Source organism: Harpia harpyja, chromosome 1, assembly GCF_026419915.1.
Source record: "Harpia harpyja isolate bHarHar1 chromosome 1, bHarHar1 primary haplotype, whole genome shotgun sequence".
In the NCBI taxonomy this organism is placed as follows: domain Eukaryota; kingdom Metazoa; phylum Chordata; class Aves; order Accipitriformes; family Accipitridae; genus Harpia; species Harpia harpyja.
Genome location: NC_068940.1, coordinates 38887799 through 38902096, shown reverse-complemented (window position 1 = coordinate 38902096; position 14298 = coordinate 38887799). Strand labels below are relative to the sequence as shown.

At 47.6% G+C, this 14298-nt stretch overlaps 1 protein-coding gene across 1 annotated transcript; it reads left to right on the top strand.

Moving 5' to 3' along the window:
• Positions 1 to 524: 524 nt before the first annotated feature.
• On the top strand, positions 525 to 13431 carry LOC128142214 (somatomedin-B and thrombospondin type-1 domain-containing protein-like). Its single transcript, XM_052788137.1, has 5 exons — positions 525 to 951; positions 4492 to 4686; positions 5632 to 5710; positions 7532 to 7708; positions 12469 to 13431. Exons 1-5 carry the CDS (start codon positions 723 to 725, stop codon positions 12584 to 12586), a joined length of 798 nt encoding a protein of 265 aa, XP_052644097.1. The 5' UTR covers positions 525 to 722; the 3' UTR covers positions 12587 to 13431.
• The last annotated feature ends 867 nt before the right edge of the window (positions 13432 to 14298 follow it).

Sequence of the window (14298 nt, the reverse complement as noted above, 5' to 3'; positions counted from 1 at the left end):
CAGTATAGCCAGCTGGATCGTGTTTCTTACAAGCTGCTGTACTGGGAATGAAGTACCTTCAGGTTTTTAACGGCTCCTGAGGTACGCGGGAGTCAAATCTGGCACAAAGTGGTCTCTTTTATAATTTCTTTTTGATGGTAATCTTTATGATAATTCGGCTGGTGAGTGCTAGCGGTCCGTGAAGAAATCATACCCTTTCGTTTTAAAAGTCTGCAGAAACGGAACTATTGGATGCACAGGCATCATGAGATGCCACGAAGGTTAAGGCAAAGAAACGTGATGGTCGGGAAAATACAGGGCACCCGTGTAACGAGCGACTGTTGCCGTACGCCCGTTGTTAGGGCCCTGGCTACAGCTGCGCGCGCCGCACAGCTCCCAGGGCCAGCAGCCCCGGCGCTGCTCCGCCACACCTGCCTCTGTACAGCGGTGAGGAGCGGGCGCTCTGCCCGGGATGCGGCCGCCGCTGAGGCCGAGCGGCCCCGGGGCTCGCTCCGCCGCGGGGTCCCGGCCCCGCCGTCCGGGCTGGCGGCACCGGGGCTCCGCCCGGCCCGGCCCGGCCCGCCCCGTCGCCTATCCCCCGTTCAGCGGTGGGGCCAGGGCGCGGGGGAGGCGGGCCGGCGCCTTCCCCCCTCAGCGCCCGCTCCCGGCGCCTTTCAGCCGACGACCGGGCCGGGCCGCGGGGAGCGACGGTCGGTGAAGGCGCCGCGCCGCGCCGCCCCGCCATGGCGGGGTGTCCCCGCTGGGCCGCCCTGCTGGCGCTGCTGGCCCTGCCGGCCCTGCCCCGCCGCGCCAACGCCGGCTGCGCCGCCCGCGGGCTCTGCTGCCCGGGCCGCGACCCGGCCTGCCTCAGCGTCGGCTGGCGGCCCGACGGCTCCCACGGGCCCTGCTACTGCGACCAGGCGTGCGCCCGCACCCTCGACTGCTGCCACGACTACGCTGAGGCCTGCCCAGGTGAGTGGCCGGCGGGGCTGCGGCCGCTCCCGCCTCCGGCTGTCCCCGCCGGCCCCCGAGCTCACTGGCACCTGCCTGCCCTGGGGGCTCCGGCTGGCTGGCCGCATTTAAAAGCGCCGCCGGGCTCCGCTTGGCTCCTGGGGAAAGCAAGAGGGGGCAGGCGGGGGTGCGGGTGGCCGAAGGAGGGATGCTGCGGACGCTTCGCTCCCGCCTCGGCAGCGGTTCTCGGAGGTGCTGGGGTTCCCCTGGAGCCGGTAGCTGGCAGGGCACGTCAGGATGGGATGCGGCGTGTTTGTACGGGACAGAAACGTGAAATGGGACGCTTCCTGACTGAATCAGGGTCCCCCAATCCCTTTCCCTCTTGCGGATTGAACTATTACGGATGGGATCAAATCTGCTGCTCCTGTTAGGCTGTGCTTCCCTGCAAAAAGGCACGGACAGCTGCAGCGCCTGCCTGCAGCTCCAGCGTTTGGTCTGGCGAGAGCCTCGACCGCAGTGCCCGTGCAGCTGCACGCCGGGGTCCCCGGGCAGCGCTTGCCTTCCCGGGGGGGACAGCAGCCCTCCCTCCATAAATGTCTTGCGCTAAAGTGTGGACATGAATTAAGGGGATAAGTTATTTTAGTTAGTGGTGCAATCTCGTATTCCCTTCCTATGAACAGCATCCTCAAGGAGTCTTACCCGCTCACATAATGCCTTTTTTTTTTTTTAAACCTGCATAGCTGTGCCTTAGCAGAGTTTTGCTCTAGGCAGATGGGCAGACATTCCTGTGATTTAATTGCCTTTTTCCTTTCAAGAGAGAGCTGGAAAATGGGTGGGAAATAAGTTCGTTCCAAAGTGATTTAAACAAGCTATGTCTGTGAATGCGGACAGGCTGGTGGGTCTGCAGACCAACAACTCCCAGGTGCAGCAGAGACCAGCGAGCAGAAAAGTGCTGCCCACGGGATCCCATAACCTGCCTCACCCCTGCCCTGAGGCAGGGCACCCCAGGTCTGCAGGGAGGGTGCAGCTTGGCGCTCTCTCCTGCTGTTGGGGCTGTCAGGGAAGGGGCATGTTGGTGCTGGATGTCCCAGTGCCTTTGATGTCTGAACACGGCTGGGCTGTTCAGTCCTCCTTCAGTACTGCTGCGTTTGAATCCTGCTGCTCTCCGCGGTCATGAGGGATAACTGGGATAGACAGGAACCCCTCGTGTCTGTTCTTAATATTACCGAAGAGTAATAAGAAAAATGTATTTGCAGGCCCTTGTTATTCATTGTGAGGGGATAGTAAAGGGTGGTTGTTGCTCCCTTTCTGTGCTGGGCACCTTTGCAGCAGTACCGGTGTCACAGCTGCAGCCCCTTGCTGCCAGCCCGGTGCCATCCTGTGGCTCACCGGAGGAATAACAGCATCCTGCTTACAGAGATCAGGCGAGAAAGCCGATTTTGTGCAGGGTGAGGTATTTCTGCATTATTTCTTGTGATTCATTTGTGCTGCATGTAAGGGACCCAGTTCTACTTTGACTTGTAATGCATTTGTAGCCTGGCCTTTTTTCAGGAGTTTTCTTTCTCCTACCACTAAAGAGCTACTTTATCAAACTGACTTGTAAAGCAAAATATTAAGGCAAAGGCATTAATATCTGACACCAAACAAAACTGAAGAGAGCAGAATATTCCAAATAAATCAGATGCACAAAAGGATTATAATGTTGGGTAGCCTACAATCCAATGCACAGGCTTTTTTTGTGGTGCATTGCTGCATATATGGAATTTCTCAATTACTTAGATAATTGATTTAATTCCTAATCTTTGAATAGGTCTAAAAAGCTGTTTGTGGTGACTTTAGACAAAGAAGAAAAGCAATAGCGTTTGAAAGATCTTCCTAAAGTTCCTGAAGACAAGGGCAGTTTCAAATGAGGTTAATGCAGTAATTAGGGGTTATCTGTGTTCCCTGGGAGAATAAATTGAAGTATCAAGCTTGAGCTGCTCAGAAAGGCTGGGATTCACAACAGCATTGAGCAGCTTATGTCCCAATGAAATCAGTGGGGCTCAGGCTTTTGAATACCTTTGTAAGTTGGAGTGCAAATGTCTGTTACTGTAAGGTGCTGAGCATAGTGGCTCTTAATCGATTTGAATGGGCTCATCCACATCTTTAAATTGAGTGATAGGTTGGTAGTGGAGCTGGACTCAGAACCAAGGAGTTCCTTGTGCCTGAGGTCAGCGTCATGGGTCAGTGTTTCTGTCCGTGGGTAGTTTGCCTCTCGAGTACTCATAGGGACTTTGGTGGAAGATATCTTGCAAGTGCAGCCCTTCTCTTAGTGTACGGAAGGTGGTGCGTGCTGGCCTTTAGCTGGTCACTGGGTGTGTGAGGTACCCAATGGCCAAACCAGCAAAGTAGGAAACCTGATAAGACACCTGTTCACTGGTACGACTGAAGTTTGAAGTGCTGGTGTGGTGTACTGTCATATACTGGCCCAGCTCAGTCACAAGATACAGAAATGCAAGGAGAGGGACTGTAGCCAGCTAAGAAAATTTTTTTGGGGAAAAAAAAAAATGAGTCTAGGCTGACCTGCAAGTGTTTTTCTCCAAAGGTATTGTTCTTGATGGTTAGGTTGTGTTGGTTAAGTAGAACTGACCAAGTATATCATGGGCTATGGTTGTAGGTTGCCTTTGAGAGAGACCAGGAGGTGAATGCTCTTGTGCTTGAGTGATTCCTGTGTTATTCTTGATAGTTCTCTCCAAAGATTCAATCCTATGAAACTCAATTATGGGCATGGTCATGGGGAAGAGATCACAAAAGGGGATATGTGACACAGGGAGTGGTACCAGTGTGTTTCAGACCGAATGAATGGGATGTTGAATGCTGAAAGAAGATATTTCTTTAGCTGCATGGAGGCCAAAACTTAGGAGTTTAGCACTGTGAATACTGTGTGAGAACAAGTAGGGATGCTCAATGATGTGAAGATTTTTGAAGCATTACTTAGTGCAGGTTCCCAAAATTTAAAGTCGTGAGTCACATCCTCAGAATATTTTGGGATTGGTTCCAACATGTACAAAGTAGAAGCCATTGTATTTCATTGTGATTCTTGAACTCAGCTCCAGCTTGCCATGTGATGGTCCAAACTCCATGGCTGGTCATCATTTGCTGTGTGGTATCTCACAAGAGACGTCAGTAAGATTTCAGGCCTTATCTGCATGAAGGCTCTACACCCTCCGTTTCCTCCTGCTCTTTATTCTGCTCTTCCCCTACCACTCAACTTGACCTTGTCTAATTTTAAAATTTTTCTCAGTTCATCCAGTGCAGGTCCCAGCTTGAGGGGGAGGCTTGCAGTGGTGTAGGAAAGGGAGGTGACCAGCCCCACATAGGCTAGCCTGGATGACTGGAGCTTCTGGGCAGGTAATTTCCTGGGAGCAGAGCTGGTGGGAACTGCCCAACACAACTGTGGGACAGGTGTGAAATAAGGAAGGTTGTACTGAGCGATGTCAAGAAGTGTCTTTTCTGGAGAAGGCACATCACTGGCATCATTTCTGTAACCTTCCACATCCCTGTTTGTTACTTTTCCTCCAGTTATCCCCTGTGTCGTATCTCAGTGGAGTGTCTGGAGTGGCTGCGCAGAGCCTTGCAAGACAACGTATCGTGTTCGGAGGAGGCACGTCATCCAGGAGCCCAGGAATGGAGGAGAAGCATGCCCTCCTCTTGAGGAGAGGGCTGGCTGCGTGGAGTACTGGACTCAGCAAGGAACAGAGTGCAAACAGTCCCTGAGTAAGTCCACTGAAAATGTAAGTGTCTGGGTAATCGGAGGGAGGACTCTTGCTTGGGTCAGCAGAGCTGATCTTTCTTTACTGTGTTTGCAAAGGGTTGTTTTCAGACACCAGCATGTTTGCTCTGGGCCTGTCTGGTGTAATTGAGAACTGAGCTCTTCACACAGGGCCTTAGAGATATCCTTCCCGGGACAGTATTTGAAAGTAGTGCCTGCTGTTTGCTGTGATCTGCTGTGTTTCAAAAGTGAAAAATTACAGGCCTGTTGTGATCTCGCTTATACAAGTGTAAATCTCTGGTGATTTTGTTAGAGTTGGTAGATTTATGCCTGTTTAAAACTTCCGTAAGTGGGTGTTGAGCACTTTTTTTTTTTCTTCTTTTTTATATTTTTTTTTTTAATTTTATGAGTCATCTGCAAAAAGTCATGAAGGAGCAACACTCGTCAAAGGCAAGATATGAATTCTTTGCACTGGAGCAGAGTGCAGGCAGAGATCTCCAGCCAGTTTCTGGAGAAAACGCCTGATTTCAGTTTGTTCAAATCAACTTTTCCTGACATACCTTTACTGATTTTTAGAAGAATGGCTTGTAATTTTTGCTGGTATTTTGGTGTCAAAATCTGTCCAGTCTGGATGTTGGCTACAACCGACTCCTTCAAACCTATGGGGAGTTAGTATTAAGTGAATATTGCCTCCCTGCTGTCTTTTGGGTGTGCCTGATAAGTAGGCTTACTCTGCTCAGGCAAAAATCTGGCAACAATACAGATTCTCTTTTCAGTGAAATGGTTGATGGTCACGGATAATATGAAAATACAAAGTTTGAACTGTTTTTGTTTCCTGCTGAAGATAAAACCATATGACATTAAAGGCCTATCGTACTGTTTTGCAGATGTAAACAGCCTTAGCAGTATTGCCACTTACACTATGTACTCTTTCTCTTTGATATACACAGTCCCAGCATTAATAACAACAGGAGGGTTTGGAAAAGCGAGGAAAAAAAGAGCTGCAGCTGATGGCAATGAAAGAGCAGGGTAAGTTGGAGGCTCAGCACAGGGCCTCAGGCATAGTCCACCTTCAGTGTCTGTCCGGTTGCAGTTTTGGGCCCAGCTTTTTGCTGATCAGAATTGGTGTTTTCCAGCAGAAGGGTGGCACTTCACTAGCAGGGTGCTGCTCTCCCCTCAGCGACAGCAGTATCTGCTGTGCATCTGAAGGTTGTGGGTCTGCCTTGATGCAAGGCCAGTACAAGACTGAAATTCAGCTCTTTGATGGCATCACTGCTGTTTAAGGTTGTGTGATCAAAAAGCCAAAGACCATTCACTTCAGCTCTTCCCAATGTGGAATCTGGTGCAGTTTGCACTTTTTTACTTAAATGGGGTAAATTCTCAGGGGGCAGAGTTTGCTATCTTGTTGCATGGGAAGCACATCGCTCTCCCATTTCAGTGCCCCTTGGCTGTAACACTGCCTGTTTTCCCTGTAGCACTGTTCCACAGCACAGGTACAGGCAGGGCTGTGTGGAAAGCTCTGTTGCATTTTACCTTTTGAGACACAGCCATCTCTGTGTGTGCTGCTCTGCCTCTGGGCTGGTGCCTCAAACACAGGGGAGCTGGCATCAGCCTTCCCAGTCCTCCTCTTCCCCAGTTGGGGTCATCGCTACCAGCGACGCAGTGCTGATGGGAAAGGTTATCTTCCACCCTGTAAACCCTCGTACACAGCTTCGCAAGATAGTTATTCGCCAGGGATTCTTAGTGCAGTCCCTGGTGGTTTGCCTGTTTCTTGTCGAGTGCTGCCATTCCTGTAAACACTCTGTGGAGTTTCCCAGAGCTGCTCTTGCAGCATGAAGCAGCCATGCACTTGTTGATTTATTTCCCCACATGCTGTTGTACATATAAGTATTCCCATAGTGCGTGGGTGCATCCGTCTCCCTCACTTAAGTGTCTGAAGGAAAGAGCATCTGTTCACCCTGAGCCTCCCTTTGACTCCTCATTAGTTGAGTCTTCTTGTAAAATTAAAAAATGTGAGCATGGGTCTATTGCACGCATATTTATCCTTGCTGTCTTTCCCTCAGATAAGACAAGGAAGCAAACTGCTCACGTGGTTCAGTGTGCTACTTGAAGGTGTTTGGAAATCCCCGTGATGACTGATGCAGAACCAGACTAGACTAGAACCCAATTCTCTTCTGTGTTTATAGACAATTACCAAACTTCCTTGGTTTTCCCCTCCAAACAAGGCCAGTTCTTTTGGGCTTTCCTCTCAGGTTTGGTTAAAATCAGAAGCACAGAAAAGTCTGGGCAGGGCAGAAGTGCTGTGTCAATCTGGTAGTCCTCCAACTGAGATTTGACAAGCTCACTCTGTCTCTTAGAAGGGAGATCATCACAGGGAAAACCTCTACAGACCGAATCTTAGCTCCTGTCGCAAGTTGCTCTACAAAACCCATTATAAGTAACTGAGAGAGATGATAGAGAAAGTGTGGTTCAGCAAGTGGATACGAGGCTTGGATTCGGAATCAGAAAACCTGTCCATTGGGGTTTTTTGGCTTTAGTCAAATGCTTGACCAGTATGTGTCTCTATCTGTAAAAACAGGTGCCAGTAATACCTGATATTTTTTGATATGTCAGTTGAAAACAGCAGCAAAGTAGTTTTATTCCCCATTTAACCTTGTCAAAGTGCAGGTACGCCATATGTTCTGGTTTTTATGACCTTGGGTGTGGGTTTTTTTTGTTTGTTTGTTTGTTTGTTTTCTTGTTTTTCTTAATTAGTGGTCTATGGTCACCTGGTTTAGTCTGGCTCTTCCAGTCCCGTGGAGGGCTCTAATCTGGTTGTTAAACTAACCTACTGGGTTATTTTGGTTGCAGGTACTGTGTTGAATTCCAGCTTGTGGCTATCACGCCGGGCTGCTTGCAAAGCCACCACTCGTACACTCACTGGATGCAGTATCTCAGGGAGGGCCACACTGTCTGCGTGGAGTGTCAGCACCCGGCTTTAGACTCCAGAAGTCTACATTGTTATGGGGATGGCAGTGGAAGCAAAAAGTAAGAGTTTTAGGTTTTGTTTTCGTGTTGAATTTTTCATTCTTCTCCCTTGATCTGCTTGTCCCAGTTTCATAATGTGCTGCACACAGCTCTCTGGAGCACTCTACATATATTAACTGGTGTCTGTTGCACATCATGAGTTTCTTGCAGAGATGAAATGACCTGGTGAAGCTTACATATTAAACCAGTGTCAGAGCCAGGACTGAAGTGTGGGAGCACCTGCACTTAGTCTGCTAAGTCTCCCTGACTTTTAAGTGGCACAGTTGTGGAGGTTTTTTGTTTTATAGACACTCCAGCCATGCTTCTGAGGTTAACAGTTCTGTCAGATGTCAAATAAAATAAAACCTCTTTCTGATTTTTAAGCACTGGGGACTTTGTTTCTACAAGTGACCCTTTATGAGTATTTCTGGCAAGTGGCAGCTGGCTTAGGGACTTGGGGTATGTGCTGGCGCCTGAGGCTGGATGGAAGTACTGTTAAATCTTTGCACTTTCAGCATCCTTTCCCTGGAAAGCTGAAGAAGCTTTGGGGTGATTGATGGTGACCACCCAGGCTGTACAAATTGGGCAGACTCCAGCAAAGGTGAAGGGAACGGCTTGAAGCTGTGAAACGCATCCATGGCAGAGCCAGCAACGGAGGAGTCCTGGCTTCCAAGCCTCTGCTGTTGTCACTGGAGGCACAGCTTCTGCACTGCTTTTATCCTGATACTCTTAACCCCGTTGTTAGTTTGTTAAAGGCATCCTCTGAAACTGGTTAACAGCCCTGCCTGAGAAAAATCATTGCCCATCAGTGCCGGGCAGGGGTATTTTTAAAACTTATATAAATGTTGAAATAAGCACGTTCATTTGAATGAGAAACTCTAAACTAGGATTGTCAGGCCTCAAGCACACAATGTATTGCACTACCAAGACTGCCAATAATGGCAGGGGTTTTAGGCAGGGTTTTTCTCAGGCTTTTAGTAAGAGGAAGTCATGTTAGAGTCTTTTCCTTCCCTGCCTCAGCTTGTTATGTACAAAGGTTCCGAGAGCTTTTAGATAAAGAATCAAAAAATCTTAACTGGTGTGGCCAGAAGTAGCTCTTACTTGCATTTAACATGTAAATGATTATAAAAGCTTACAATAATGTTATTTTACTAAAACCCTGGAGCCAGACAGGAACATCAGATTAAGCGAAATAAAAAACATATTCAGGAATTCATTTCCTCATTAGGCTGCAAAAAGAGGGGGGCATTTTCCTTCACCTGATCTGGTGAACAACACTGTATGTGGAATGGAAGCACAAAGAAAATGGGACTGTGTCCTTTAGGAATGATGATCTGATTGTCGGGTGTTGGCAAGCTGAAGGCTGGAAAGCAGTAGCTATAGTGGAGTTGGGGTGAACGGTGACTGGTTCACTGAAGTCAGGACTCAGCCCATGTCTCAGCAGATGGTTTGAATCCATCCCCATTGAGCAGAGCCTAGAAATTGTTCCCAGAGTCTTGTCGGAGGTCTGTAAGGTGAACTAGTGGGTCCGTTTCATTATAGGCATGTGAGAGCTAGCAGGGAAGCCAACTTTTAACACAGTGAGCTTTTACCCCTCCAGCATTACTGCCTATAATGTCAAATGAAGTCACGTCTGTGGCATTTTCTAGACAGGTATGAGCTCTCTGTATGTATGCCAAGCAGCCGTACTGTGCGTGTTCACTTGGGTTCATTGCCAGGGTAGTAACATAAGGCTCAGAGGACAGTCAGGGCTGGCCTGAGCAGTGGACAAAGCTCCTGTCTACAAAAGGCAATGGAGATGCACTTTAAGCCTCCCTGAACCAGCAGTGCTGGGCAGCTTTGTCAGAGATGGATGTGTGACTGGCAGGTTGAACATGAATGATGTCTCTGGTCTGCAGCTTCCTCATCCTGTGTGTGTGTGAAGCCTCCCTTACATTTCACATGGATCTTTTAGATAACTCCCATGTGTCCCCTAGACAGTTAACCACCAGGGCATGGTCTGGTGTTCTTTATCACTATTTGACCTTACAGTGGTGGGTCAAGGAGATTGTTGTCCAGGGCTGGGTATCTTCCTTGATTTTCTTGATATGAACATCTCAAGTGCAAGTATTTACTATAGGTATTCTTTGTACGAACAGAGCTATCTCCTAATTTGTTTCCAGAAATAATATACCTTTTTTACCAGGTTGCATGGAGGAAAAAAACTGACCTCTGTGATCTCTGAGAAGAAATTGGACTGTTGGTGGGGACAGCCATTGAGTGGGATGAGGGAAATGTCTGTGAAAAGGCTTCTGCCTTCTGTTAGAGGAAGTGGCCGTATCTGAGCATGCAGGCTTGCAAGGGAGCAGTGTTCTGAGGGGGTTGCATGGTGAGCTCCTCAGGCTAGGATTTGCTGGCCAGATATGGAGGGCATAAATGTGATGCTTGTAAAGAAAGGTGGAAGAAGATGGGAAAGCAACTGCTGCCCTGACGAAGAGGATGGTGGGAGGCCAAAGCTGATGCCAGAGACTAGGATGCAGTGTGTGTTGAGTTTGCCTAGATCTGCTCACAAGTCTCTGGCTGTATACTCGGTTCACCCTCATTTTGAATTTTTGCCACTGTAATTCTGCCAGGAGACGTGGACAGTTTGTGGTAACCTCAGAGCGATGGTTATACTGGCTGACCTGTGCCATCGTGCGCTGGCCCCGGTCTCTGGGGCTGCTGGTTGAGGCTGTGCGGGGAAGCAGGCTCAGCTGCTGCTGTCCCACCCACGCCGTGCCGGCGCTTTGCTTCTCACCCTGTCAGTTCGGCAGCTTGTGCCAGCGTTTAGTTCCCTGAGATATTGTTCCAAGAGTGACTCTCAGGAAGGAAAACATCTGACAGAGTTTAAAATAAACTCAGTAATGCTGGTATATTTTGATGAGTATTTCCTAATTATCTTCTTGTGTCTAAGTGGAGTCTGGCTTATAAATGCTTCAAGTTAGAGAGAGATGCTTGTTATCTGTGCCTTCCACCTGTCTCCCACTCTGTAGAAGATGCTAGTTCATTTTAACCCATGTTATGCAAGCTCAGGACGTTTCCCAAAGTCCTTGATATATGGCCAGATCTGTGGCCATCAGGTGAGGATAGCTTGCTTTGGCTTCTTTCTTCTAGAAGGTTATGAGATAAACAAGGCAGAGCATCCAGCCGGGAAATTGATCTGTTAATTTTGGATCATCTTCTGAAAGATCTACAAATAAAGCACAGACTTGACATCTGTGAAATTGTTACTCAGCCTGTGCCTAGGAGGATCAGCTGCTCTTCGTCATCTGGAGCAAGATGTGGCAGTTGTAGCACATAAATGTCCAGGCTGCAGCAGTTTATGCCTATGCTCATGGGGCAGAGGGAGAGAGAGGATGGATGGACTTGATTTATAGCAAAGTCAGTATTTGCCTTCCCCATGAGCAAGATGAGAGTAAGCAAGTTTAGCTTATGTGTTTAAGGAGTAAAGCCTTTTAAAGGTAAAGCTGCAGCCCACAGTTTTGAAGGTAAGGGACTGCTCTGTGCACAGCCTGCTTTATCTGGCATCTTAATCCTCCCTGTGCAGATTCTGGTATTTTGAAATGACCCCAAGCCAAAAGAAAAATGCAGTGAGCCTTTTCCAACCACGTGTGATGCATAAAACCCTGCTCTGGACCATGACATCTCATTAAACCAAGGGCAGGGTTATTTTTGTGGAGCTAGAGCAATAATTCCAGTTTCCACAGAACTATAAAACAAGCAGAAGTTAGGGGTCTGTTGGGCTATTCTGTGGGCACCTCTCTGCACAGGGCAAGAGTTGATCCAGTTGTGGTATTTGTGCTTCTCCAATGGTCAGGGATGCACTGATGTGAGGAATTCCCTTAAACCACTAAATGCTAAAATCTGGGAAGGGTCACAGTGCTATAGCAAAATTTCCATTTCTGTGGCCGTTAGGCCAGCATTGCTTGTGCAGCCACTGATTGTGAAAAATGGCCTGTGGATCTGCTTGGTTGTTTTACTAGGATATTTCTCTGTTCAGTTCTGGTCAATGTATTGATGGACTACTTTGGAGAAAAGGTGGTTGGTTGGTTTTTTTGTCCTCTACTTGAGAGGCCTGTGAGTAACCTTGTTCCAACACTTGTGGGTCTGGTACCTCCAGCCAGCTGCCATCCAGAAGCTGTGTTAGTGTGTAGCTCTTAGCAAGCCAGAGAAGCTTCGGCAAGTGTTCCACTAACGTGGTTATCCAGAGATGCTCATGTCCCTGCACCTGCTTGCACAGACATGTGGTGTGTATTGCGTGCTAGGTACTTATTCAGCATCTCGATGGTGATGGGTGGCAATAGAGCTCTGCCTGCTGAGAGGGAGCATGGTGTTACAAAGAAGAATGGAGAAAGAGGTGTTTTGCCCACTTTGCAACCTGTCAAGTGTTTCAATACAGGAGTTACGGGGATGCTGGTGTGCTTTGTGAGTTGTTGCATGCAATGCTGGGCACCTTGAGGGAATGGTTCTGTGAATCCTTTTGGACTTAACATCTACTTAACATCTACAGTGTGTGCTGCTCTGGATTCCTGTGTTCCTGACTGACTGTGGCTTTACTTCACACTACTATAATCCTGTGGGGGTCACTGTGGTTGCTGCTTCTTTACAGTGGTAGAAAGGCAGAATTGGGTCCATAGAGTGAAAGTGAATGTTAGCAAACTAAATGGGATTTACTGGGTGATTTAAGCCCTCGTTGTACAAGTGACTGCCCTGCAGCCCAGGTGCAGCACATTAACTTTCTCCCTCTTATGACTGTTTTTCAGGAATCAGCTGTTGCACTGGCAGGCGGTAGGGAATGCTCAATGCAAGGGAACCTGGAAGAGAATTCGCCAGCTGGACTCTTGCTCTTGTCCTTCTGTTCACAGCTTCTTGTTCATCTAACTTCTCCTGGCAGTCTCAGCAAGCAAGTGCTGTGATGGCTTCTCTGGCACTAACGTGCAGCAGCAGTAGGAACCAGAACCAAAACAATGACTTCTCCATGTCAGTAAGAGGCTATGCCACTTACTTTCAAGAGGTTGCTGACTGTACCGGGACATCCTGAATCCTCTCTGTCCACGTGTACTCCTCGATTTCCAAAGAAATCAGGCTGGCTGTGAAGTGCCAATCTCTTGCTGCCCATCTGTCCCTGAGAGAGGCCTGTCTGACCTGATGAATTCTTGCAAATTCCCTCTTTCTTGACAGGAACAAGAATTCACCAAATAAGAAATTGGACAAAAAAGGCCATATGAAGCCAAGTTTAATTATTATTTTTCTAAAGTCTCAATGAAGAATCAACAATGCAAAATAAATTAACTCAAGTGCCTTCTTTCCATGGCAATGGCACTTCTTTGTGGATGCTTCCTGCTTGTGCTTATATATCTTTTCCTTTTGTTTTCACCCTCCCTGGTCTCATCATTTCATATTGATCCTCAGCCTTACAGAGGGTTGATCTTGCACTGCTGAGATAATGGCAACACTTAGAAATGAGCCTGTTCAAATCTGTGAGAATAGAAGGTACCAGGGATAAATGGGCCCTTGGACTTCAGGTTTCAAGGAGCAACTTCTAGTTGCCCCAAAATGCAGTGCAGTCCTGGGGCTCTAAATAGGAAGTCATCCCAGCTGTACCAGGAGGGCTAGTTATCGCCTTGTATTTTTGATTGGAAAATATTTGAAATATTTTCTTTATATTCTGCTGATTTATATTCATACTTTTCTGTAAATGAAAATAAAGGAGACTGGAGACATTCTCCCAGTGTGTATCTATTTGATTAATCTGTGTAGTGCCATCTCTTTAGCTCCTGAACCTGCTTAATTTGTTCCAGCCAATCTTGCCACTGACGCCTCTGCTCCAGCAGATAAGACTGGAGGAAAAGTTGCTGCTGTCCAGTTCCAGAACTACTGAGGATTTACAGATGGAAGTTCAGCACCATGACCTACCACTATGCAGAAATGGATGTGATATTTCTTTTAATATACACATACTTCTGAATTTGCTTAAACAAAATTACAGAAAGGACTTACTCTTTGTGGCAGAGCGCTGCAGTGGTGAGCATCTAGGTAATTAAATTTGTCAAAACCCAGGTGTGTGGCTGGAGGTGGCTCCAGAATTTTAATGCTCAGGTCCAACTCTAGTCTAGATTTGGATCATGAAACCCATCTAGTGACCATGTTGAGGGTCTTTCATTAAAGTGCACTGCAGATACGTGCCTGAGATGCTTAGTGGCGTGTGTAGTATGGTGATGAGAGGTCTAAAAGTGCCTGATGCCTCCTGGCCGGTACAGTAGGGATTTGAGAGCAAGGCTCTGCTTTTCCTTGTATGTTACAAGCTGTCTCTGTGGATTAATGACTCACAGTGGGGTGATCTCATCCCAGAGTAGCAAGATTTTAAGGGGAAGAAAAAAAAAAAAAAAAAGGCTTGTGCTTCACTGTCTGACATAATCTGTAACTAACTTGTGGCCTGCTCAGCAGTACTCGCTGGTTTGTGAGCAGAGGGATGTGATCCCTCTGAGAGATGGTTTGGGAATAAATAACTAGAGTACATAATTTTGTTTTTTGCAGCGAGGAATTTCTGTCAAGCTCTAAGCCAGTTTCATTTTCTTGGTGGAGGTAATCAT

Excerpts from the sequence above, each read along its gene's own strand:
- LOC128142214 (XM_052788137.1), top strand. The coding sequence starts at position 723 with ATGGCGGGGTGTCCCCGCTGGGCCGCCCTGCTGGCGCTGCTGGCCCTG. Across the intron at positions 5,711-7,531 it reads GATGGCAATGAAAGAGCAGG|GTACTGTGTTGAATTCCAGC; the intron begins GTAAGTTGGAGG and ends TTTTGGTTGCAG. Across the intron at positions 7,709-12,468 it reads GATGGCAGTGGAAGCAAAAA|GAATCAGCTGTTGCACTGGC; the intron begins GTAAGAGTTTTA and ends ACTGTTTTTCAG.